The sequence below is a fragment of the Chinchilla lanigera genome, unplaced genomic scaffold (assembly GCF_000276665.1).
Source record: "Chinchilla lanigera isolate Chin_1 unplaced genomic scaffold, ChiLan1.0 scaffold00059, whole genome shotgun sequence".
Classification (NCBI taxonomy): domain Eukaryota; kingdom Metazoa; phylum Chordata; class Mammalia; order Rodentia; family Chinchillidae; genus Chinchilla; species Chinchilla lanigera.
This window is the reverse complement of record NW_004955460.1, coordinates 9,597,426-9,624,302: the sequence shown is the minus strand read 5'-3', so window position 1 is coordinate 9,624,302 and position 26,877 is coordinate 9,597,426. Positions and strand designations below refer to the sequence as shown.

General features: G+C 50.3%; 1 protein-coding gene across 7 annotated transcripts in view; it reads left to right on the top strand.

Moving 5' to 3' along the window:
* Mad1l1 (MAD1 mitotic arrest deficient-like 1 (yeast)) overlaps positions 1-26,877 on the top strand; it is a 331,751-nt gene that overhangs the window by 48,176 nt on the left and 256,698 nt on the right. For 6 of the 7 annotated variants that reach the window (XM_013521213.1, XM_005397818.2, XM_005397819.2 and 3 more), the window contains exon 10: positions 6,966-7,052. In XM_013521213.1, the coding sequence (XP_013376667.1) occupies positions 6,966-7,052 (87 nt within the window). Of the gene's footprint in view, positions 1-4,412; positions 4,553-6,965; positions 7,053-26,877 lie in introns of those variants that run through there. The other variant, XM_013521217.1, reaches the window with a different exon arrangement.

The window sequence follows — 26,877 nt, the reverse complement described above, 5'->3', positions numbered from 1 at the left end:
GGCCTTGCAGCTCTGTCATTGCAAGCCCCCTGTAGATCCCAGAGGCCTGCTGTCTCCTTGCCCTTTGCCCAAGCAGACCAACCCAGAAGTCTGTTAATTTGCTTCTTAGGGATGGGAGTTTCCACCTAACAGAGCTCCTGTTTTCCTGCCCTGTTCCTGTCCTGCGGAAACACAGTCCACGTTTTTGTCATTTTTGTGCCAGGGCTGCTTGTGGTGGGCTCATCGTGAGGCAGATTTACTCTTCCCCAGCTCCCAGCTGGCCCCTCATTGCCTCTTGCTGAGCAGGCTCTGCCCCTCCCACTCTGCAAATGTGGGAAGCAGGAGCCTAGGGGCCCAGGTGGGCACAGCAGTGGCCAGATCTCTGGCCTGGCTTTTCTTTTCTAGGCAGCACCCTCCCTGAGCTACCTGGAGTGGGTGGTAGTCTTTTGGCCAGAACATTACTGTGAGCCTTGTGATGGCTCCGATGTTCCTTGAGCTGTGCTAGTGTGTGTGTATCTGCATACTGCAAGGGCTGGCTGGTGTGAGCGGCACCCATCAAGGTGTTTTTGATCCCTCTGGATGTTAGAGAATTCTCCCAGTCACCCCAGCAGCTTCGGCTTCGTTTTACTTGCCGTGGAACTTTCTGTAAATTCTTCCTCCCAAATTCATGTTACTTACTTCATTTCACTTGGTTTATATTCAGGTGTTGCCACTTCAGAGACCCTTTCCTGCCCAGCCTTCGAAGTGGCTGTCTCACTCCCATCACTCTGTCCCCTTCCCCTGCTGTGCTCATAACTGCTCATTTGGGGACATACTGCAGCTGTGGTTAGGTCTGTTGCACTGTCTGTCTGCCCCAAGAAGTAGTAAAGCCCAGGGTGGAGGGCAACATGTGTTTTATCTGCATGGCCTCCATAAGACCTGCCTGGGGCTGAACTGGGCTGGAGTAGTGCTTGGCTAGATGTGTGGAGGAGCAGAAACCTCAGAGACACTATTCTGTGAGTCTCCGCATGGCTGCTGTTGAATCAGGTGTCCCATTCACTTGTCTTCCACAAGTTGGGTGCTTTTTTGGTTTGAGTAAGGGATTTACATCTTTCCTGTAACCCACCTGCCTTTCCTGCCTCTCACTGTGTTATCCAGTAGAGTTGCCCTTGTCCTTTTGTTTGACCCAGGCATTGGTAGGCCTGCCCCCTCTCAGTGGCCACATGATTGGCAAAGGATTTGGGCACTGCAGACGGCCAGCAGCATCAAGAACCATCTCAAAGGTCCACTGTTGGCTCAGTGCCCTTAATTAGTGGTTATCAAGTTGGGCGGCACCATCCCTGTTTCATAGTCCAGGAAGCTGAGCTTGAGCCTGGCTGACGGCAGGGCAGAGTCCTGCTGAGCCTGCACCTCCTGCCTCTTTGCTTTCTTTCCATCAGTCAGCATGCTTTGTGGCAGTGCCTGGAGATGTTCATTGTCACCTGCACCTTTTTTGGAACACAGCCGGGGACAGATAAAAGCTTATTTCTGAAAACACATGGTGTTTATGTAGCAGTTCACTTGACAGGCCAAATAATTATTTTCTATAGGTCTTGTTCCAGTGAGTTTGTGCTGGAGACTGGTGGTTGTGCTTGGTATGAGTGTCATCTAAGTGGTAGCTCCTGGGGTACTGCCACTGATGAATAATAATGTAGACTGCAGTTCCCGTTGTTGATCCTTGTTGTCAGTCTTATCATGACTTCCCTGTTTTCCAAGGAGGCGGTTGAGGTTCGGAGAGGTTAGCTGATTTGTTTGAGGTCGAGTAGATAATAGTGAGCGGAATTAGAATCTGAGCACTGGTCTGCCCCACTTTCAAATTTAAGGTGCTAACTCTGCAACCTGCCCTCGTGCTCCTGACAGTTTGTAGAGCCTTCTTTTGGAAATGAGACCATGACCTGTGGCTGCATTCTTGCCCTCTGAACCCATGAGGTACTTGGACCGCATTCTGTGGGAAATAGCATGGCAGCATTGAAGGGCCGAGTGATCAGTACACCAGTCTTGCTCTGGAAAGTTCTTACAGATCCTGCAGCACTGTGAATCTCATACTAGTAGATTATTCTTAATATTTTAGCAGCTTGAAATGTCCTATAAGTGGAAAAGCATGTCTTTAAAGCATACATCTAGATACCCTTCCCTAGGTTAAGAACAAGAACAGTGCCCTTGAAGATGTGGACTCTTCTTCGGTCCACTCCATCTCCCCAGCAACCCCAGGGCAAGCTCCCGGTGTTGGGTGAGTTGTTCCACTGGGCTTGCTCCCCTGGCCTTCTCCCCAGGGTGCTGGTCCCTCCTTGACCTGCGACTGCAGTGCCAGTTGCATATGCTCCCGTGGTCACGTAATTTAATTAAATGTTATTGAATCTAATGCAAAATAAGTGTATAACAAAAATGGTGTTTCTGTGAAAACAAGGTTAAATGCTTTGGAAAGACTCAAAGGAAAATTGCTGAGAAGTTGGTGGTGAATGAAGCAAATTGACTGTAAAAGATTGAGAGGAAGGGTGTAAAGTGTAGGGTGGTTGGCGGTGTCCACTTTAAAGAAACAAAGCTAGAAATCACAAATTATGTGTTGTGGGTGTGATTTATGCAAAATGTCTAAAATGAAGCTCCTTTAAATTTAGGTGCAATTAGTGGACTTATGTTTAAAGAAGAAATTTGCAACTTGAGAGATAATTGTGTATTTTTATTGTTTTTTGTTGAAATGTTTGAGAGACACGTATCGTGTGACTCCCCTCTTAACCAGCTACTGGCGTCATCATTTGGCAGTCTTGTTTATATCAGACAGGAATCCTTTCACCCATGTTTATTGCCCCATTTACAAGGCAAATTATTTGTGTCATACATAGCTGAACATCATTTAGCAATGATTTGACTTTTTTGTTATGAGTGGTTATATATAGCTAGATTTTTGTGCATTAATTTGTCATGGGAATAATTTTCTTTTTATAAAATTTTTTTATAATACCTGGTTCTGCAGTATAAGGTTGCAGTACCAACTTCAAGCAATTGTTTTTATTAAAGAGCTATTGTATTTCCTTGGCACAGAGTAGTTAACAATTCTAAAGGTATCCAGAGAGCTAAACCCTGCAAGCCCTTCTTCTCCTGCCCCCCAGGAAGCCACTCTTACTTTCTTTCTTATCTTTCAGGTGTCTTTAATGCACATACAAGCCAATACTGGAATACAGTTTTTCTTTTATACAAATAGCATAGTATACCCACATTCTGCTTCTTGTATTTTTATTTAGCATGTATTTTTGGAGCTCTTTCATATTAATATATAAAAAGATTCCATGTTCTTTTCTCTTGATTTTGTTCAGGTTCCGTTGTATGAATGGACTGTAATTTAGGTCACCAGGAACACAGAGTTTGTGACTCAATGGACTGAGTTCAGATCCAGCTGGCTTATAGTGTTCTAGAAAGATAGCGTGGTTATTCCTTCCTTTGACTCATAATTTTTGAAGCCTATGATCGTGCCAGGGGGGAAAAAACAGAACAAAATATAAAATGTATGCAGCCTTTATGGAGCTTTCATTGCAATTTATGGAGAAAGATGGTGGCTATTTTAATAGGTGGCAGGTAGCCTGTAAGGGTGAGATTTATGCTGTGAAGGGGAGGAATGCAGGATGGGTGGTGTGGAGAGTGAGTCTGGCTGATGGGAAGGTTACTTTTTAAACAGGAGATCAGGGCAGGTCCATCTGAAAGCACACAACTCAAGATGGGCGAGGCAGGGAGCCACTGCAGATGTGGGGGACAGGACATTCTGGAAGAGATTGTGCAATGGACCTGTGGTAGGAATGTGGCTGCAGCTGAGGGCTTTTACAAGGTAGTAAATCTGAAAAGCATCTGCCTTCTCATCCTGTCCTCGGCAGGCTGTCTGTGTGATGGCCCTTGATGGGGGCCTGTTGGAGCTTTGCTGCTATGGGGCTGCTGACCTGTGTGGCCTGAGAGAGGCGTGGCAGGTCCTCTGCCAGAGGCAGCATTAGTCTGTTTCTGCTCCCTAGGAAAAGAAAGGAAATGAGCAGCTTTGTGGGAGATGTGTGAGTTGCATTGTCATGGTTAATCTGCATTGTCCATTTGATTGGCTTGAGGGATGCCTAAGAGGTTAGTAAAGCACATATGGGGGTGTGACACGGGGGCGGGGGACTGGGCTTGGTCCCTTGCTCCTTCTTTGGCTTTTTCCCATTTTCTCTGCTTCCTGGCAGCCATGAGTTGAGCAACTTTCTTCCCTCATACTTGGAGCCAGCTAGATTGAAGCCATGGATTGAAGCCTCTGAAACTGAACCAAAATAAATCTCTCTTCCTTTAAGTTGTACATGTTGGGGATTTTGGTCATAGCAACAAAAAGTGACAAAAAACTAATGCATGCATTGCCTACTCTGTGGCTCGGAAGTCACAGAGCAGCTGGAGCCCTGATGGTAAGGTGGCTTTATACCCCTCACAAGTCCTCCGAAGCCTGGTGGCCATGGCCTCAGGACTGGAAAATCTGACGTCCCTCCTGGTAGCCTCAGAGTTGGGGACAGCCGGCCCAGCCTTCCCAGGGAGCCCTTCCAGCGGGTGAAAGGTGAGGTTTATGTGCAATGTGGACTTAGTCCCTTCTCTCCAAGAAGGCAGCAGCCACTTTTTCCCTGCCCTGGGCACTGCACACAGGCTGTATCACCCTCCTAACACACCTGTGTGTTGGCACTGGAAGTGTCGGGGCTGCCCTGTGGCTTGTCCTGTGAGTGCCTGTCACTCTCCTTCCTATCTGATGTTTTCTCTTCCTGTCACAGTGTCCTTTTGGCAAAGTCGAAAAGCCCATCGTTGTGTCCCCCTCCCAGTCAGGCCCTGGCTGAATCTCAGCCCCAGTAGTTTGGACTGGAGCTGGAGGCCCTGGAGTTGCTGTTCTCTGGAACAAACAGCTCCCTGGAAGAGAGTGCCAGGCTTCTGTTAACTGCTGGTATGGCTGTCGCTGTCTCATTCATTTTAGACCCTGGTATCCCCTAGATCTGGTGTCTTTCAGGCTTGGTGAAACTGGCACTTAGGGCTGACAAGAGCCATGGTATCTGCTATTAGAACCTCAAAATAGCTGTGGCTGGGCTGGAACTGCCTCTGCCTCAGAAATAAATCGGTGGGCTTGATCCCCACAACCCGCTGCTATTCTGCACACAGCTGAGTTTGAGTCAAAATTCAGCTGCAGATGGAACAAAAAGCCTTTTTCCCTGAAAGCCCCCAGTTAGAATGTGAAAGCCTTTGCAGCTGAAGCCAGAGTTTTCTACAGCAGCTGTCACAGCTTGGGCTGCAGTTGGAACTGTCACTTTCCTGTCATTTCTGTGTTGGAGGCTCCCGAGGCCCCGAATGCCTCTCACTTTGTAGTAGTGAAATTTAAGTTTCAGAATGGACTGTTGGTGTTATTTTTAGGCCGTGATGGCACTTGGCATGACTCCTTCTAGTTACAAGCACTTAGCTAATCCCCAGAGTGCCCTGGGTAAGCATCTCTGAGTAGCTTTAACCACACACAGGTCAGGAGGCTTCTGGAAAACAAACACTTCTCCTGCCATTTGGAAGATGTGGGCCTCTGGTCTCTGGTTGGAGATGTAGGGAAGGCTGTGGCTGCACGCTGATCTGCCCTGATTCTGCAGCTCACCAGGGCTCTCCTTCCCATGTGCAGCTCAGGATGGGCAGCAGGAGCCTGAGCTCTGCACCTCTCCCTGAAGGATTAAGCCAGGCTCCTGGACTCCGGGGCTCCTCCCTTCGTACATGTCCTTTGCCCTGCATCCAGTGCCCAGGCGTGTGCCAGAATGAGCATGTGTGGCAGGTGCCTCCTCCCACCAAGCTTCCTGCTCCTTAGTTGGGCACTTGGGCACCTTTCTCACCCTGCTAGCTTGCTGTGTTTTTGTATTTTTTCTTTAATTTTTTTTTCTTTTATTTTCTGCTTTCTACATGTAATATATGAATTTCCATTGTAAGAAGTGCGCATGACATACATGAAGATCCCCTGATTCCCACCACTAATCTCAACTCTGACATGGATGTGCCCTCTGAGATAGATTTGGGGTGAATCCCAGAGTTAGTGTTCCCTCTTGAACAGTGTCTTGCACGCTGACAGTAACAGTGCAAGAGCAAATGGGGTGTGGGGGCCAGCAACACTTGCCTGGTGGCTCAGTGTGGCAGCCTGCTTGTAGGGAGCAGCTGGAGGCACAGCCTTCAGGACCAGTGCAGGAAGCCGTGTCAGCTGTTCAGGGAATCAGTAGCAGCTCTGGGCTGTTGACACACATGGCCCACGCCTGTCTCTGTGCACTACTGTGCTCCCGTGCTGATGGGTGGTGAGGAGAGTCAGTGCGTCCTCGGGCCCTGCACCCACATTAGTGTCTGGGAATGTCCACTGTAAAGTCTCAAGAAATCCTGGCTGTGTGCTCTGCTGCAGTGCTGGTGACAAGATGTGGACTGTGTTGGGTCTCACTGTGTCCATGGATAGCTAGGACTTTGTGCAGCTGTGCAGTGTCTGTCAGTTTCACCTTCCTCAGCGAAGGATGGAACCAGTGAAGATCAGGGCTGCTGAGTGCTAGTGGAACAGTTTTCAATGCTAGGGAGCGGCATGTGTGTGAGGAATTGCGTTCCTGCTCTGCCCTCTGTTGCCGCACATGCTGTTGGGGAAGTGAGGAGAGGAGCTAGGTCCTGCCAAGTGTGGTCTTGGTGCTAGGCACTAGGTGGTGTTTTGCACCTATCATTTCCTTGGCACAGTGACACTGTATGTTATGTGTCATCCCTGTTTTTACCAGCGGGATAAAGTGAAGGCTTCTGAGAGCAGATAGCCCATGTTACATGCCTGGTGCCAGGCTGCAGTTGGACTCAGGCTGTGGCAAGTACTCACAGAGTGGACCCATCCTAGTCTGAATCATCAGTGGCTGGTGTGGGTCCTGGGCCTGTATATTGTGTGCAGGCCTAAGTTTGCTCCTGGCACAGCTAGAACTGAGCGTGTCTTCTTTATCCCACAGGACCCCTGAAGACCTTTCCAGATTCATTGTTGAGCTGCAACAGCGAGAGCTGGCCCTGAAGGAGAAGAACAGCGCCATTACCAGCAGGTAGGCTGGCCGAGTGCTTATGGGCACACACTTACTCAGGGCACTTAGGATAGGGCAGACTGGTGCCTTCCTGGACCATGCAATGTATTAGTCTGCTTTTCATTGCTATAGTGAAGTACCTGAGGCCGAGTACTTTTTAAAGAAAAGAGGTTTTTTTTAGCTCATCGTTTTGGAGATTGAAGGGCACAGTGCCAACATGTACTTGGCTCTGGTGAGGAGCTTGTGGCAGGTGGCAGGGCTTGTTGGCACCTAGGGAAAGGGAGGGACCGAGTGTCTTCTTTTCACAGCAGCTCTCACAAGTGCTAACCAAGGGGCCTGATAGTTGCCTCTGTCCCTTCTGGGGACAGTATCCTCCATGACCTGTGAACCTTCCACTAGGCCCTACTTCCTAGCACTGCATGCTGAGGACCCCTGGGACTCACACATGTGAAAACTGTACTCCTTGGGAATGGCCCTGGGGTCTGCCTTTGTCAAGATGGTGGGAGCTGGTGGTTGGGGAGGGACATTGCTCAGTATTCCTGCTGTGTTGTGGTAAGACTCAGCTTAGGCACCGTGGTAATTGTGACACTGTGTGCTGAGTCACCGCTGGGTCGTTAGTGATTAGCTTGCTGGCTAGTGTTCTGTCAGAATCTGGAGTGTTCCTATCTTTGCAACAGCCTGTGGCGTTCATCAAGTGTAGCAACTCAACCCTGGGGGTGCAGGTATATGTGCCAACTTGTGTCCTCATGAAGGCCTGCAGAGAGTGTTCAGCCTCCTGATGCCCTTGATGTGTGTGACAGGCACCTCACCCAGCTGGCTTGAGCTGTGTCCTCAGCTTACCTGAGAGGGTCAATGGCAAGGCTTTTCCAGGGTATGGTGTCAGGGTTTCTTCTTGACACTGCATGTGTGGTATCTTTTCCACCTTGTCTTCTCCAGCTCTGACACCCTTTGGATATCTTAGGATTTTGTTCAATTCAATTCTGACACTGGGGGCTGGGGATTTAGCTCAGCGGCAAAGCGCCTGCCTGGCAAGCGCAAGGTCGTGAGTTCGGTTCCCGGTACCGGAGAAAAACCAAAAAAACAAAAACAAACAAACAAACAAACAAAAAAAAACAATTCTGACACTGCCTGGCATGAGCAGGTGCCAGGGCTCAGTCCCTCAAGACCAGCCCCTCTTGGATGCCAGTACCAAGTATCAGATCCTCAGGATACCCACAGTTTTTTCCAACTCCAAATTCAAGACACCCCATGTATCCCTTGTCAAATCTGATGACGTCCTGTACCCAGGCAGGTGACTTACGATTCCTGATATGTTGTGAAAGATCTGACTCAGGAGGGGCTAAATGGGAGGGTGCACAGCGATGAGGGCATAGTGCTTCTTGCCTTGTCCATGTGGGCCTCGTCTAGCCCTCCCTGTGATCTTCAACCTGCCGCTCCAGAGTCTTGTTTAGGGATTTTCACAATCCAGTCTCCAGCCCCCGGTTTGGTAAGTAAGGCTGAGAGTTCCTACCCTCTGTGAACTTGGGTGTTATGGTGACCAGCCCCCATTGTGAGCTCTGCAGGGACCTGTCCTAGGCCACCTTGTTAGCACAAACCAGGTACGCTCTAAAGGAGCTCATTATGCATGACAAAAGGCACTTCTGTCACCTGGGAGATGTTAAAGATTCCACCAGGAACACGGACACAAGTTTGTGCTCTCTTTATGAGCCTAACCTCTTGTCTGCTTGCCCCTCAGCTGACTGCTCAGACTGGTTTCTCCCATGCTTTCATGGTGCTGCCCAGGCTTAGGTGTCATGTCCACAGGCAGAATGGAGAGGGTTCTTTTCTGCAACAAGGAAACATCTTCTAGGATCCCCCGCCACCCAAAGGTCTTCCCTAAAACAGGGCCATGTACTTGCCTGCCCCAGAGCAGTTATTGACAGAGCAGATGGGGTTGCAGTGATAAGCTTCAGGTAGTCTGATTCATGCTTGAGTCACCTGTGGTGGGGGACTGCTGTGTGGCTTGGTCTCTGGAGGCGAGCAGGGCCACAGGGAGAGGCCGTGTGCCAGTGACATGGCTGGATGGGCTGGTCTCTGAGGCGCTTCTGGAGCCAGCCTGTTTGCTGTTGGTTATCAAGCTGCAGGCTCATCCTCCCATGGAGAGAGCATTTTAATAATTTATTAATAGCCAGAAGGAAGGGTTTCTTATTTTGGGGGCTGATGTCACTTTGAAAATCGGATTTTAGAAGCAGCTGGTTGTGTTGGACATAATCACATCAATTTACTTTATAAAGCTCAAATGATAAAGATTGCCTTTTGCTTTCAAAGCCACTGTCAGATGAAACGGGCATGAAAAGTGATTTGGAATTAAAGCTTTAACATTTTGCTGGGTGATCCTCTTCATTTTACTTTGACTATGAAAGAGAATGAGCTATCAATGGAAAAGAACCTCGTCTGCATCTTTCTTCCCCTAAACAGTGAGGCATTTTCTGCATTTATCTGCTTTGACCTGTACTGGCAACCCTAGTCTCTAACCTGAGAGCCACAAGGGAGGGGCTGCTCTGCAGCTCAGCTTGTGGCTGCAAGATTGGACTGAACCAGCCTTTTTCTTTTGGGTCAGTTTTGAATGGAGTCTCAGGGAGCTGCCTGTGCATGGGTGATCTGTGACACTAGGCCCACCTTTCAGGACCCCTGGGCTCCTCTGAGAGTCCATGCAGCTACCTTCGGTGAAAGGCAAGTTCCAGGGTATTCTGTGGGAGTGGCTGGTGGGTGCTTGATACTTTTGTGCAGATGAAGCACGTGTTTTAATTACTTTCCATCAGTGGGACAAAGTATCCAGCACCACACCTCAAAGGAGGTTTTTTTTTGTCCCACACTTTTAGAGGGTTCAGTCCACAATCTACTGACTCCAGGGCGGAAACGGCATGGTAGAAGGGCATGGTGAGGGGAAATGGCTCAACCCATGGTGCTGGGAAGCAGAGAGAAAGAGAAAAGAGGGGAGGAGCTGGGGACAAGAAGATAGCCTTCCAGGTCATGGCCTGGGCCCTACCTCCTAGCAGCATATTCATCCATGAACTCATCAGTGCATTCACTAATGAGCCTAGCGCCCCCATGATCCCCTCACCTTTCAGAAGTCCCACCTGTGAGCTTAGGACCACCATGCTTCTTTCTGTGGGGTGTTCTGTAGTCCCTAATGAGCTGTCCTGTGACCCTGTCACACAGGTGGTCTTGTCCTGTGGGCTTAGCGGTTGGTGCCATCTTCTCTACTGATGGCTGGCCCCTGTCATCCTGGAAGTGTTTGTGTGCTGTTGCACAGCTGCCCTGTACTTCACAAGCCCGTTGCCTGGTGCTTTTCTTCGATGGTATTTTGCTGTTTTAAACAAAGATATGGTAGACTTTCTGCACCAAGGTCCTTGAACACTGAATTCTGAGGGTGAATTCTGCAGTGGTGTCCATGTGTCTAAGAAGTTGGCCTTCAGAGCAGCAGTGCCCAACCTTTTTGGCACCAGAGACTGGTTTCATGGAAGACAGTTTTTCTACCTGCCTGGTTTGTAACTGGTCCAGGGGTTGGGGTTACCTGTTTTAAAAGGATGAGGGGGTGTATCCCCTAGGGTATAGCTCCTCCCTGAGCAGCAGAGACAGCACTGGTCTCAAACTTCCTCACGTGGGTGTCACAGTTCCCCGCTTTGCCCATGTGATGGGCAGAATGCCTGTGTCTTCCTGCTCACCGTATCCGTAATGTGGTGTCTGCCACCCACGAAGGCAGAAACCAGAGAATGAGTTGCATGGATCAGCCTCCTCCTTGGCATTTCCCCTGTGTTCTGTAGCCTGGTTTCTGTGGTCTCTCGGTGGTTACTGCAGTAGCTCTGGCCCATGTCCAGCTGATTGCTACTTTCCACAGGCAGGATTCTGAGTGAGGGGAGATGCTTCCTAAGGGCCATAAGGAGAAAGTACTTTCTGCCATTGAGCTATTTTACCCTGTGTTACTTGGTTAAGCATGGTTCTCGATTCCATGTTGGACTGAAATTGTCTTTTTTTGTGGTACTATAGGTCAAACCCAGAGCTTCACAATTCGCAGGCAAGTGTTACACCACTGAGCTATTACCCCTACCCTTTTAAAAAATCATTTATTTTGAGATAGGTTCTTGCTAAGCTGTCCAGTTTAGGCTTAAACTTTGTGATTCTCCTGCCTTAGCCTCTTGAATGGCTGGGATTATAGGCTTGCATTACCATACACAGCTGGAAATGGTCTTTCTTAATGCTTTTGGGCCCGTTTGGGCTGGAGTCCAGAAGCCCAGTGGTTGGACTGGTGCTTCCTTTTGATCATGGGCTGGCACTTGAGAGATTGGAAACTTCCTGAGCCCTTCCAAATGGCAGGTGATGGGAGACATAGTCCCTTTAGTAGAGAAGAAGGACATGGTGCTTTGTGTCATTTACTCAGGTGCTTTTCCTTATCTTGAAATGGAGAGAGAGTCTCTCTGTAACAGTGCCTATCCCCAAAGCTGCCTGACTTCCAGCTGCAATCTGACACCCGTGCAGGTAGCCTCACCCTTTCTGCTCCCCAGGCCTTGCTTTTGGTTCTGAGTGTGATAATGTCCCTTTTGCACACTTGCCTGCTCTACCACCCACCTTCCGTGGGACAAAGGACAGGGTCTCCCACTGTGTCTGATGGGAGCCTAGCAGGCCCTGAGATAGGCCTGGTTGTCACTCCCTGCTGGGCAGCAGAGCATCCAAGGCCTTGGTTGACCTGCCAGGAAGCAGTAGACGCAGACTGGGATTCAGACCTCTCTGTCTCCACAGTTTGAGGGTTGTTATGGCTCTAGATGTTCCCTTTTCCAAGCTTCATACATTTATAGGGGGCTTTTGGGAGATAACTGACTCATAGGTGTGTGATACTGGATCAGTCTACTGACGGGTTTGTAGCTAGGTGTGATGTTGGGAGGTGAAGCCTGGTGAAAGAGGTTGGTCACTGTGGGTGTGACCTGGAATGGTATATATCCCACCCCCTCCCTTGATGGCTGCTGCTGGCCACTGTCATGTCAATAGCAAGCCTCCTCTGCTGTATCCCTCTGCCACACCACCCTGCATTGGAGCGAGCTGACTATGGACTGAGACCTCTACAAACTGTGAGCCAAATAAACTTTTCCTTCTTTACTTGTGGGTGTTGAGTATTTTATCCCAGCAGTGGAGAGTCACTAAGACAAGGGTGGAGGTCAGGTCCTGAGGAACATGTGGCTTGGCTACTATCACTTTCATCACTTGTCTCCTTTAGTGGAGACAGGGTCCGTGAATCCTGTGTTCTCTGTGCTGTGCAGCCTGTTTGATTTAAGGTACAGCCGCTTAGAACCAGGGGAGAGAAGCCGCCCAGGGAGGTGAGGATGGGAGCCCTTGACTGCCACCTGTCTGGGCCACGCCAGCTGGCAGGCCTGGCTCTTTGGACTGATGAACCCTGTGTCTGGTCAGCCTTCAAGGGCTCCCTGGTCATACCAGAGTTGTGCTCACCCTGGCTGCTCTGATGCATAGTCATAGCCCCTGCTTCTGGGCAGAGAGCTGGGGCTGGAGCTGTCAGGAGACCAGCCTTGCAGCACTTGCAGTCCTGGTCTTCTGTACTCCATGGAGTCTGGCAGGGCCACCTTTCTCGGGGCTCAGGCCCAGGCAGTGCACGGAGGAGATGCGTTCTTGTTCAGTGAACGGGTGAGAGGAGGTCGTCACCTCGTCTCGTCTAGCAGAGACTGCCATGCACTTGGTTGCTGCTTCACCTCCTGAGAGGGAGTTAATATCAGCATCACAGTAGTGATTCTAAGAGTGGCTCTTCTCCCACTGTTGTCCAAAGCAGTTAGTCATCCTCTCAGACCTGCTTGGATATAATGAGGCCTTGTCACCTGTGTCAGCCGCTGTCTGTGTGAGTTACAGCGCTCCTGAGCTACCCAGATGCCAGCAAGGCCAGTGACAGGCGTTAAGATTCATGATGTTGGGACCTGCATCTGTGCAGCCTGTGGCATGGGCAGTGGTGGTAAGCAGTGACTGCTGGCTTTGTGCACAAGCTCCCTGTGCTTGAATCCTGGTTCCACCTCCAAGGAGACTTTGTTCTCAGACAATTTTTAAAATCCCTGTCTCCATGTCTCACCTGTCAGGATGGTGGTGATGATGGCACTTGGCTCTGTAAAGGGTACAGGCAGGTGCCTGGCACTGTTGGCAAGTTGTTAGCCAGTAACTGTGATCGTTTTTGATGTTATCATCACTGTCTGAGGAACTGGCAAGAATCACTTCTGGGGGTGCTTGGGGCACAGCCCTGGGGACGCCTCAGTGGGCGCCACAGGTGAGCAGCTAGTCCTGTGTGTGTGAAGCCAGTGGCGATGGTCAGGGGTTGGGTTATGGGTATGTGTCAAAGGTGGAGATGGTGGAATTTGCTATGGCAGATTTGGTGGGCAGAGGAAAGAGTGAGCAGTGACCTGGCTGGCCCTGAGCTGGTCTGGACAGCTTCCCACAGCTGGGTCCCCTACAAGGTCTCCTGCTTGTTCCATCTACAAACTCTGATCTACACATCAGCTGGTCCCTGGAGTTGTCAGGGCTGTAGACAAGGCCTTGCCATGTCCCTTTGGCTTTTGGTTCTACTTGATATAAGTGGACTTTGACAGAAGGTGTTGAGCCAGCCCCGTCTGATGGGTTGTCTGCATCTGTCCTTGGTGGCGGCCCCTACAGTGCATGTTTCAGGGATGCAGCAGGCCCATTTGCTATTAGCTCTGTGCCTGTCATCTGTGGAGCAGGCCAGGTTGAGTGCCGTGGAGGTGAGGGGGAGGGTACTATTGTGTATCCCTGTGTAATGATCCCCACAGAGCTGCTGTGCAGGCCTAGGGGAGCACCTGGTAAAGCCTGAGCTCCCTGTCTCCAGAATGTGGGAAGGAAATGACTCCAATAGACCCAGATTTCCTTCCCACTGACTTGGTCATGCTGATGTCCCTGTGCTTCCTGTGTGCTGCACTCCTGGTGGAGTCTGGGAGGTGTAGCCATCTGTCTGCCCCTCTAGCTTCTTGCTTCTGTGCAGTGGTCAAGAACACAGTTACCCTTGTATTTCTGATACCCATCCCATCCATCACTTTTTGTTTTTCTGGTTTTGAGACAAGATCTCGCTATGCAGTTTAGACAGGTCTTAAACTCACTGTATAGCCCAGGCTGGCCTCAAACTTGCAGCGAGCTTCCTGCCTCAGCCTCCTAAGTGCTGGGCTTATAGCTGTGTTGCACCATGCTGGCTTGCAGCCACTCTTTTCTACCCTTGCCTGCTCTGCCACTCGCCTTCCCTGCTTCTGTCTGAGGGAATCCTTAAAATGTAAGTCTGGGGGTGGGGTTGTTGTACACTTTGCACCTCAGCCCATCCCCAGGCTCCTTGTCTCAGGAGCCCTCAGGACCTCGGAGTCCCTACCTGGACACACTGATGTGTTCCAGACCCCCAAGGGACTCCTGCACTGACCCGCAGCTCTGCCCTCCTCCTAGGGCACTCTGCTCTCAGCTTGTCTCTTGGGCCACAACACAGGGGAGACCTCTTTGGTCACTTCGCTCTCACTTGTGAGTGCTACAGCCACAACATGCCTGCCATGCCACGGTCCTCTGACCTCTGACCTCGCCTGCTTGTCCCTTCTGCTTTCCTGACTGTCAGTACCCACCTGTTCTGGAACATGCTGAGTCTGTTGGGGCTTCTGCCCTTGCTGACCTCCGTGGGGCCTCTGTTCAGATGTCAGCTTGCTTGGGTCCTTCCTGCCCACTGTGAAAGAAAGCCAGGTGCACCTTCCTCCTTCCTGGCTTCACTGCATTTGTCGGGTATGTTTGTTTCTTTGCTTATTTGTATTTATATTGTGTGTTTCTCTAATTACAATGAACTCAGTGGACATGCAGAGACTTTTGTCTCTGTGCTGGTGCCTGCACCTTGCCCAGGGGTATCTGTTAAGTAAGTGAACATTTTCACTACCCTGATGTCCCACTTGGCTCCCTGAATGGGGATGGTGTTGGCTCTATGGGGCCTGTGGACTCACAAGTTGAGGGGTCCATGGCCTATGGGGTTTTCCATCTCTCCTCATTTTGGCTCCTCACACTTCCCTTGCATTCCTCCCCCTGCCCTTCTGTCTCAGCTTTGGCCAGGTGTGTAGCAGCTGAAGTTGCTGAGGTAGTGCATGCAGCTGGCTTGGCATGGCCCATCTTGGCTCTTGTCCGATCTGTATCTCTCAGCTACCCCTAGCCTGCTTGCTCTAGCCTGCGGCAGATGAACAGGTTAAAACTGTCAGCTCAGCATCCCACTAGAGGATGTGCCTTTCTTGCTAGTGGGGAGTCACAGTTTCCCTTCAAATGGTACTGGGAAAGCTGCTCTGCCTTGGTCTGTGTCTGCCAACCTTGAGGAGGTGGTCACTGACTACGGCAACCTAGAGTCCCATGGGGAGGAGAAAGATGAGATGTACTGTCCTCAGGGAGGATCCAGGACATGAGATGCACGGATGCCTGGTACACACTTGTGCATGCATGGACAGCATGAAGTGTATTTGTTCAGTGGCACAGATGTGTGTGGCTTATGTTTTGGCTACAGAGTAGGCCAGGGAACATTTCCAAGAGGATGTGGCTATTGAGTTACATCTTATAGTACTTGGGCCAGAATCTGGGGGGAAGATGAGGCAGCAGACAAAGGATATCAAAAGTGAGCAATTTACACAGAGCACAAGGTAAGCCTGAGCTCTGATCTGTCCCTTAGCAGTAGTGATGTGCTTGTGAGGTATGAGGGTGCTGCACAAGGTGGGACAGGCCCACACTGTCCTGTGTGGGAGCTCAAGGGGGCTAACAGCCTTGCCATGGTCTTCTCCGGATGGCCAGCGCTCTAGCTGGTCGGGCTGGGGCTCTGATCATGTGCAGGCAGGAAGGAGACACTGGGCTATTGCCTCATGGCTGTGGTGGTGAGGTCAGGAGCTTCTGAGAGGCTGGGTGCTCCAGCTGGCAGTAGAGAGAACCTGCTGTGGTCCTTGTTGGTCCTGCTCCTGTCCTCAGCCCTTATCCCTGGGCTGATGCCAAGTCCACCTCCCAGGAACCCCCCAAACCCTGGCTGCTGTGTCTATCTGCTGCCCACCTCAGGTTGATCTGGCGTGCAGAATGCACTGGGGCACAGTGGTGCCCTGCCCAAGGACCTGGCTCTGGGCTTGGGGGAGGCTTCACCAGCAGGTCTTGGTGCACTGTCTTTCTGAAGTGCATTCTGGGGCTGGGGTTAGAGCATAGTTACTCAGCATGGTACCAGGTCCTTCTGGAGCTTAGCATCCAGGCCACTTTCTCAGTCTTGTTAGCATGGGCACTTAGGAAATTCACTTGACCTGTGCTGCAGGTTTAGGTGCTGGGGACCCAGCAGCCTACCCTCTTTGCCTGCTGGGTGGCACCACACATGTTTTGGGGCCCCAGTACTCACATACCCACACCTGGAGCCATATTACTGGAGGGGACAAAAGCAGCGGGCTTTTCACCCTGTGTGATGTAGCCATACCTCTGGTTCCAGCACACCTTGGGGATTCCTGGACCATTGGCTCAAGTCTGCCTGTGCTTTTGGTTCTCAGCACTGTCTTTTCTTGCCTGAGACTATTGTAGCACAGGAGAGCCTGTCAGCTCTGCCCCTGTAGACAGCTATCTGGTGGAGTTGGATCTTCCTCAGGTTGCCTACATGGTGCAGCCCTGGAGGGTGCTGGCACCTGCTGCAGTGCTGGATTTGGACATGAGATGGTGCCGACAGCACTTGGAGACACTTTCGTTCTCCTCTCCTGAGCCCTCCCCAGCAGCATGTTTATAGCAAGCCTAGAAATGGTGTGGTCAGTTAAAGGCAGAGGCATGGAGATAGCAGCAAGTCCTGGAGGTAAGTGAGCATCTGTCACATGCCCACCCTCCCTTCTTAGTTCTTTCTTGGTCAGAGCCAGTGAGGTGCAGAGGGCAGCGGCCAGTGGACGTGATTCCTGGAACCTGTGCTGCTTGCTTGGGAGCACTGTGGTCCTATAGAGTAGCAGTCTCCTCTAGTGCAGCCCAGGCCTGGGTTGAGGTGCCCTCACGTTTCGGCTGCAGCTGTCCTATTGCTGGGTAAGGATCATGCCTGTGACCCCCTCCATTCCCAAGAGAGCTGAGTACTGCTGAGCATCTTGCCTGTGCTGGAAGGCAGCCATTGTGCCTCACAGGCAGAGCCATGCCGCACCTGAAGATGCCTGTTTAGGTGAGCCAGTAGGTAGAGGCCCTGGCTGGCTATGAGCCCTGCCAGGACAGAGCTGGCTGTGGGCCAGTGTCAGCCCTTCATGCAGTGAGTGGACAGTATAACCCTCCTGGTGGGTCCAGCTCTGTTGTTCCAGAAGTCAGGGTGGCCAGGACTCAGCCAGCTCCCGCTTTCTCCTCTGCAGGGCAAGTGCCATCAGTACTTCACACCCAGACCATTGCTTTGCATGGTTCTCATTTCCATATTTAAGATGGCATTTACATATTCATGGACTTTTAAATAAGCTTTTATTGTTAAGGGATGTGGAAGTGGATAAAATGTGATACTCCCCCTTTTATTCAAGCACTGGAACAAACTTCATTTCCAAATGCAGTCATATTCAGAGTGGCTGATTGTACCATGGTTCCAGAGGAGAGGACCTGGGTGCCAGCATGTCCCAAGGCCACTTCATTACCCTCCCTGGCTGCAGAGAGCTGCAGTGGCCTCCTGTGCCATCTACCCTCCGGTGGCCAGGTCCCAACACCACACCTCTGCTCTGGGTTTCTGCTGCTGGGGACCTTCCCTCCTGCAGGGACTCAGGGATGGCTGTCACCTGTGGTTTCCACTTCCCTTCTTTTGAAGGGAAGTATAAACCAGATAAGGCTTATCATTTTTTAGGTGGCCAAATCTAATGCCTTTCTTTTCTTCCATCCTATAGCTGTGTCAGAGAGGTCCCTGTCACTAAATGTCTCTGCCCTGGCCTCTGGTGCTCTTGGCTCTGCTGCTGTCCACTAGGACATTGAAGCATCAGCCAACCTCCATGCTGTGGTCCTCTTTCTGTAGTGGGGAGAGGCGTCTGCTCCTTCTTCCCCTAAAGTCCTTCTGAGGGCTTCAGGTCAAGACATGACATGGGGCTTCTCAAGCAGCTGCTGGGGTTACCCTTTGTCCCCATCTGGGTACCAGTCGTCTGGTGTGTTTGTTGGGTGGGGATCTTTGTGGAAGACTCTGTGGCCTGAGATGGGGGGTGAGGAAGGGGCCTCTGGGTTGCTTCCAGCTTTGGGTCATGTGTGGGTTATGGGTAGGTCAGGGAGTAATCAGGTGCTTCAGACCAGGAGCTGAGGGCCTTGGAGCCTTTGGAAACATAGCTGTGACCTCCTGGCTAGTGGCAGGCACCCCAGGGTCTGAGCAGTGGGCAGGGTTAGGGCTGGAGAACCCAGGTGTCCTCACAGAACCCAGCACATGGGAGAGGCTCCACCTGAGGATGGATGCATCAGACCTAGAACATGAATTTTTCTGATCTCTGCTTTATTTTTTATTTTTTTTGGTTTTTTTTTCCAGTACCGGGAATCAAACTCACGACCTTGCGCTTGCCAGGCAGGCGCTGTGCCGCTGAGCTAAATCTCCAGCCCCTCTGCTTTATTTTTAAACATGAAGTTATTTTTTCCTATTTCAGAGAGGTCTTCCTGAGTAGACTGCAACACTTTGGAGGCCATAGAAGACAAAGTAATAAATCTGACTGTGTTAAAATTTAAAAGGTATTGTGACAAAACACCATACACAAAGGAAAAAGTCACATGGTACAGTCTGCTTTTAAGTCTTCAACATTTAGACTGAAACTGTAACCCTGGGATAGATCTGAGCACAGGAGGCCACTTTCTTGTCTTACCAGCTCACAGGCCTTACTTGTGTTGCTGTGCATCCTTGGGGACAGCTGGAATGCAGAGTGCACTGCTGGGATCTTGTGGAACCCTCAAGCGTGGCCTCTGTGCCTCTCCTCACTGGGAGGGAGCACATACTGCCTGCTTTTGTCAGGGCTGGAATGCTTAGGTGGAGACGGTGTTGGCACGAGGTGCCACCTGATTACTCCCAGGTGTGCTGGCCCCCAAGCCGCCATCAAATCCTCTGTGCAACGACCCTTGCCCCAACCCATCCTACAGCACCTCTTAATATGGATAGATGTGCTCCTTCTGTGCTTGTCAGGACTCTGACCTGTCATGGCCATGGACCTGTGGGCTGGAGCCAAGGGGTGGTGGCAGCATTAGCTATGGTCAGAGGAGGGTACCTTATCAAAGGCCAGGACAACAGCCTACCCTGCTTAGCAGCCTTGGCTTAGACTTGTCAGCCTGTGGGGTGGCTATGCTCTGTGACCAGGGTTTCTGGTGCTCAGGTTGGTCTAGAGCAGGGTGGAAGTTGCCAGTTGAGACCTGCAGGTGGGAGCCAGCAGCTCCCAGAGGATGGAGTTACTTACATGGTGGATTTCAGGCTGGGACTACAACATCCATCTGCCTTTAAATCCTCACTTGAGAGGAGCTGCAGTACTCCAGGATCTGGTTGAACCTCCTTCTAAGATTCTGTCCTGGTCTGTAGCCTCACATTGCCCTCTGGAGTGTGGTAGAGTCACCCTGGGCCTGAGAGTCGCAGGTTAGTTCCCGCTGAGTGATGGTGGCCTCCCCAGAGATGTGCACAGCTATGGAGTGCACATGGCTGCGCTGCTTATGCAGCAGATTTTCTTTTTGTTGTGATAGAGAAGCTAATTTCCTATTCCTTGTCAAATATTTCCATCTTAGAATTAAATAAGAACCTAAAATCTTGCTTGCTAAGATTAGGAACAAGGCAAGGATGGCTCCTCTTACCACCTCTCCTGTTCGCCTTCATTCTTAAGTCCCTGCTGAGGCAGGCAGGAAGAGGAAGTAAAAAACATGCAACCTGGGGAGGTTGAAGTAAAGCTTTCTCTTCACAGATGACACAACTACTTATGCAGAAAATCCCAGAGAATCGACAAAGAACTTGCACATGTGCTAACATGTGCTTCAGGCTGTGGGGTGGTGATTGAGGTTACAACACACAAAGTTAGGTCAAGTTTAGCTGCTTTCCTGTGCACCAGTAGTGCACAGCTGGGGCTTAAAGTCAAAAAGCAATACCTTTTATGTTAGCACCAAAAAGAATTTAGATACAATATGTACCTGGTCTGTATGAGGAAAATTATAAAACTCTGATAAAAAAGTCAAGATATAAGTTCTTTTCTTGGTACTGGGAATCGAACTCAAGACCTTGCACTTGCCAGGCAGGCATTGTTTAGTGAGCTCCATGCCCAGCCAGAATACAAGTTCTTTTTTTTTTTTTTTTTTTTTTTTTTTTGTTTTTTGGTTTTTCTCCGGTACCGGGAACCGAACTCACGACCTTGCGCTTGCCAGGCAGGTGCTTTTGCCGCTGAGCTAAATCCCCAGCCCCCAGAATACAAGTTCTTGTAGAGACATTTCATGTTCATGGATAGGAAGACACAATACCATGGAACTGTCAGCACTTCTCAACTTGATCTACAGGTTCCATGCAGTCTCAGTCAAAATTCCAGCAAGTCACCTTTGGCAACAGATTCTAAAACTTTTATGGGCAAGCAAGAGACCCAGAGAGGCCCATGTGTCCTTAGAAGAAAGAAGTTGGAGGACTGATACTGCCCTCCCACTGGGCCAGTGCAGAGTAGCATCCAGGTAATGTTCTGTGGCAGGACGTAGATGGAACCATGGGACAGAACAAAGAGCCAGAAATAGACCCTCCAGACACAGTCAGCTGAGGTGGCTGGTGGAGCAGAGCCCATTCACGGGGTGGATGGGGGAAAAATGTCTGGAACAAATGGTGCTGTAACACTGGGAGGAGACTAGATGTAGACCTCACACTGTTCGTGAAAAGTGGCTCAGAAGGCAACGGTCCATGACCTGAAGGTAAAACATAAAACAGTAAAACTCCTAGAAGGTACACAGGAGAAAACATAGCTGAGCTTCAGTTTGATGATAACTTTTTTTTTTTTTTTTTTGAGACAGGATCTTGATATGTAGTTGAAGCTGGCTTTGAATTCACCATGTAGCCCAGGCTGGCCTTGAACTCATGGCAATTTTCTTGCCTCAGCCTCCTGAGTGCTAGGATTACAGGCATGTACCACCATGCCTGGCTTGATGATGACTTTTAATATATGATACTGAAGACATGATCCATGGAAGAAAGAATCAATAACTTTCTTCATTAAAATTAAAAATTTCTGCACTGTAAAAGACACTGTCAAGAGAATAAAAAGAGAAGCTATAAGTTGGGAGAAAGTATTTGTAAATGACACGTCTCATAAAGGACTGTTATCTAAAGCATACAAGAAACTTAAAATTCAGAGATAGTAACACAGCTGGATAAATGGTAAGAGATTGAGCATATACCTCACCAGGGAAGATAAACAGAGGGCAGCATCGCATGTCCTTAGGGCATTGCAAATTAAAATGAGACACCACTATACACCTATTATAATTGGCCAAAATCCAGAACACTGACCAAACCAAATGCTGGCAAAGATGTAGATAAATAAGAACTCGTGTTCATTGCTGATGAGAATGCAGAAAGGGACACCTACTTTGGAAGGCAGTTTGGCAGTTTCTGTAACATTAAACATACTTTTACCATATTATTGAGCAGTGTTACCTTATGTATTTATCTGAATGAGTTGAAAACTTAAGTCTGTGGAGAGACCTGCATGCAGTGTTTACAGTAGCTTTATTTATGGCAGTTGAAACTTGGAAGTAATCAAGATGTCCTTCAGTAGGTGAATGGATAAATAAACTGTGATACATCTAGACAGTAGAATATTGTTCAGTGCTAAAGAGAAATGAGCCATTAAACCATGAAAAGACACCAAGGAATCTTAAATACATACTGGTAAGTGAAAGAAGATACCTGAAAAGCCTACATACTATATGATTTCTGCTATAGGACATTCTGAAAAATGCTAAACTGTGGTGACAGTAAAAGATCTGGGTTGTCAGGGGTTGTAGGGGGGACAGACTGGTAGAACACAGGTGTTTTAGGGCAGTGAAACTTGTGCAATACTGTAATGAGTACATGCATGATAAACTTGCCCAGACCCATAGAATACATGACCCGAAAAGTAGAACCTAACATAAACTCTAAATAACAGCTCAGGAACTATAACAAAGCCAGGGATTAGAAATAGGAGAAATTGGCTAGGTAGGGAGGGGTATGTGAGAACTCTGTAATTTCTGTTCAGCTTTTCAGTGATCCTAAAGCTCTCTAAATAATAATGTCTGTTAAGTTACCAAGTCACATGAGGCTAGAGAAAGATCTATCCCAGGGTAGGTTCCTGAGACAAACACCTATACGTGGTCTTTTCTCCAGAATCTGTGGGACATGATGGCCCCAGGGAGGAGTGGTGAAGCTGTACAGAGTGAGTGGCCAGTGTGCGGTCATTTCTGATGCCGAGACACCTGCCAGTCCCTAGCCCCTTCAGTCGTGTGGGTGGGGAGCACCAGCTTGTGTGGCTACAGCATATCCACCCTGTGACCAGAGACTGAGGTGAGGAGCTGTCACACACTGTGCTCTCCCAGCCAGAAACCAGGTGGGAAGACAGGTGAGGCTGTCAGGAGTGCAGGGGCTGCCTGAGAGGTGAGCAGGCACAGGAGGGCACACCAGAGGTCCCACGTTACCCAGACCACTGCCAGGCCAGGGGCGTGGCACAGGCAGCACACTGTGGGGACAAGCCTGGGGGCCTTGGTGAGGCTCCTGGCAGTGCTGGGTGACTGTCCCCTGGGATGGCTTAGCAGGGAAGAAGTGCTACTTTGAATTTTAAATTGGTTTAAATTCCTTCCATTTAATAGTCTCCTTGCCTGTTTCTATTGGAGAGCCAAGGGTGTTTAGTGTTCTCTCATTTCTATGCTCTGCTAATTTTACTGCCTTTCCATATTTTCTTGCCGTAAATGTAACAGGTTTTATTGTGTTTAAACCATTTTTAATACAGCCTCTCATAAAAAAGCTAGAGAAGTGAGGGGCTTGTGTTTTGCCAGACCTTGGAACTCTCATCCCATCCATTTTAAGCATTTGGGCCAGGACACCCTGGAGCATTCTGGGAATGTCCCTGTCCTGCTGTCTGCACATGGGCATCTGCCACAAGGGCTTGGTTGTAGCAAGGACTGTGACGGAACTGATGTCCCCTGGCCCTGTCAGTGCTTTAATTTAGGAAGACTCATTAGATATATAGCTTTGTGTGGAAGTGCTGTGGAGCCCCAGGCAGGCATGACTCAAGGTCAAGGGACATAGGTCCCCTTCATTGCCTCTGGCCTTGAGTCCCTAGTCTGCTTGCTCAGTGGCTCCCAAGGAGTGTTTCCTGGGGAGACTGTTGGGGCAGAGGCCTCCGGGTTGTGAGAACCTGTGTGACCCTGTGGGTCTCTGTGCCCCAGGAAGTGGTGATGTATCCAGCCTAAGTCAGGTCAGGGCTGCCAGACTTCTTGATGAGCTCCATCGCTGGGCCCAGCCAGTCCCCTGCTAGGATGAGACTTATCCAGGTTAGCTGCCCTGAGAGGGATATTTTGTGGCAATATTGTGATTTGTATTAAATATCCATGAGCTATACTTTGCTCTAAAATATATCTAGTGTTAAATACCTTTGAATACCTAGGGCTGTGGATATAATTCAGTCACAGAGTGCTTGAGGCCCAGGGTTTAATCTCCAGCACTGGAAAATATATTAGTTTCCCATGAGCAAACCCAGCCCTTCTGGATTCTATGCTGCATTTGCCATTCTTGTTTCTTGCAGCACTGTAGGAGCCATGGGGCAGGGCTGTGTATTAGCTTTCCAGTTGCTGAGACACAATACCCAACATCCACAATTTATAGGAGGAAAGGTTTAATTTGCTCATGGTGTCAGAGGTTTCTGTCCATGTTCAGCTGGTTCCACGGCAGAGACAGCATGGCAGAAGGGCATGGAGGAGCGAAGCTTCTTCAGTTCTGACCAGGGGAACAGTGTGAGAGGGGAATGGGCAGGGGACCATACCTAGCACCCAAGATCACACCTCTGTGACCCATCCAGATGCACTCAGGGCATGCTTTGCTGATCTTCCAGATGTTTCTTAATCCAGAGAAGTTGACATCAGGATTAACAGTTGCAGGCTGCCCAAGTGGGTGTCTCTTCTGTGTGTGTTGGGTTTTCTGTCTCAGGGCTTTCTGTCAGGCCCTTTTCTGGAGTTTTCCTAAGCTCTGCAGGCAGAGAGGCATTTACCTCTTGTGGGAACGTGGAAGAAGTACAGGAAGCAGTCAGGTCCTGGTTCCAGAGGTGGATGGAGCCTTTACCCTGCTAGCCATCCTGTGGCTGTGCTGCACTCTGCCTGCCTTGTGGCCTCCAACAGACTGTGGATGTGGCCTCATGGTACAGCAGAGCCACCAGCAGCAGGTCCTCAGGAGTGGGGTGGGGGCCTGCTGAGTTCTGGGTCTCAACCTTGGAGTCTGATGGGCTTGGAGGCCAGGTTACAGAGAAACATACAGTTCCCTTGGGGTCTTGGGCATAGAACCCTGTCCTTCACCTTGCCTGGAAACAGGTCTCCTGACACTGAGAAGGAGCTTCCAAGGCTGGCAGGTTGTGGGCAGGTGGCATTTCCTCTGCAGACCATCCCAGGGCTCACCCCTCCTAAGGGGGGAAGTGTTTCTTCCCACATCTCTAGAGGAAGGGCAGCTTTCCCGGCTTGTCAGGGCTGGCCTGGCAGCAGGTCCCCATGGGTGCTGAGTCCCTCTGTGCCTGTCGACCTGCTGCTTGCCTGTCTGCCCCTCTGATGGGCATGGCCACGAGGAGTTCCGTCCTGTGCAGACAGGACCCTGGGGAGCCTCCAGGGCCTGTCTGAGCCTGTGTGAAGAAATAACTATGCTTGTATCCCTGGCCTGCGGGCCGAGGAGAGCAGCCAGCGTGTCCAGCCCCATGTCTGTCTTGTTCTTCCCCTCAGCTTGGAAATGATGGTTTGCCTGCCACCTTCCTTCAGATGGTGGCCTCTGGAGGGACAGATGAAAGGATCTGCTCAGGGCTCCATGTCTGAGGATTTGTGTGCAGCTGGGCTGAAAAGCACTGGTTTCCCTTAGCATCCTTGTTGCTGGCAGGTGATGTGTTCAGATGGACAAAGGCAGGATGTTGCCAGGCAGCAGCAGTGTTGATAGGGAGCCTGGAAGAGCCTTTGGATAGAATGGCACGGCCTGGTCCCACAGAGATAGACCTCTGCCTTCCACATTTGTTACAATATACAGCACCCTTTGAGTGGGGCCTTGGACCTTCCTGCAGTGTCAGGGAAGCCTCTTCCATACCCTTCACATGTCTTTCACCTCCTGGCTGGCCTAGCCTGGCACCTGTGGGTGCAGGTCATCTTTGAGGGTCTTGTGAGGATCACTGCTGGAGTGCTGCTCCAGTCCCAACTCTGTTCAGCATTGCACTGAGGGTGCACTGGCTGACTTGGAGAGAAGGTTGAAAGCTCCAACCATGAATTCAAGTCTGCTCTGCAGGGTACCTTGCTTGTTCCCTCGTGGTCCATACGTTCTTGAGCACACTGTCTAAGAGGGGAAGTCCTTGCCATCCACAGGGTGCCCTCCCTCTTGGACTTCCTCCTCCCTGACTGGCCTGTGGGGAGAGTGCAGTCCTGAACAAAGTGATCCATCTCTGTGTGGGGGTGAACTTTGTTCCTGGAACCTGGGGAAGCCAGGGGTTTGAGGAACTGCAGGGCATCCTACTGGTCTAGGGGAGGGCAGACCCAGTCTCTGCTGACCTGCTTCGTGAGCTGGGAGGACAGAGACAGGACCTTCAGAGGCAGGTCACCTGGCATGTGGAAGAGGGAGCTGATCTCAGTGACCCTGACTGGTGGGTCCTGTCTGCACTAACCATTTGCCTAAGCCATGTGCCCTGGGGTGGCAGAGGTCCAAGCCAGACCTTTAGCCCTCTGGCAGAACGATTGGAGTTTTATGGCTCTGGCTCTCAGATGCGCCTGGGGGAGACATGCCTGGTGTGCTGTTAAGAACCCCCTAATGAGATGGCTCCCATCAGAGGTGTCTGTCTCATAGAAATAGGTGCCCCAAAGGCTCATTTTCTGAAACAGCCTTCTTATCCTGTGCTTTTTGTGACTCCTTTGCTGACGAGTGGCCTGTTTTATGAGCACTCATCTGCCTGGTCCTCCGTAAAGGTTTGGCCTCCCTGCCCTGCAGCAGGGTGACTGGGCTGCGTACCATGAGTGGGCTGCCAGGTTTGGCACAGAGCTGTTTGGTGCGATGAGAGGTGACTGAGCAGCTGACGACAGACGCAGTTCAGTGACAGAAATGTGAAATAATTAGTCTGGGACCAGAGAACTATAAAGAATGTGCTCAGAATGGAATAATCATCTGGCTTCACGAAAACCAAATTGATTTGGAAGTAATCTGGGGCAGTGGCTTCGGCAGCTGGTGGAATACTCAATGGTAGATGAGCCTAAACCAGACACTGAATTTATGACGTCGTCCACACAGGGCTGTGGCAGGTGGGTAGGATTTAGAAACCCTCTTGTGAGTTGAGAGCCTTCTGCACCAGCCCCTTGCACTGGCTTGTCCTGCTCCTCAGCCACTGTGGGGGTTGGCACTGCCCTTGGTGCTCAGGCACGGGCAAGTCCTGTTGTCCAAGATCACATGGCTGGTAGTTAGACTTGGTATAGACTGGCACCCAGGCTGTGCTTTCTCACTCAGCCCTGCAGCATGCACGTGTGGGCAGTGGGCTTTTGGGTAGCCAGCTTCCTCAGGCTTCATTGTCCCAAGGGCCTTTTGGGTCACCTCAGCTCTGGGAATCTGGCACTGTCCAGCATTTCCCCAGTGTAGAGTGGGCTTTGCGGTGTGCATTTGTAGAGC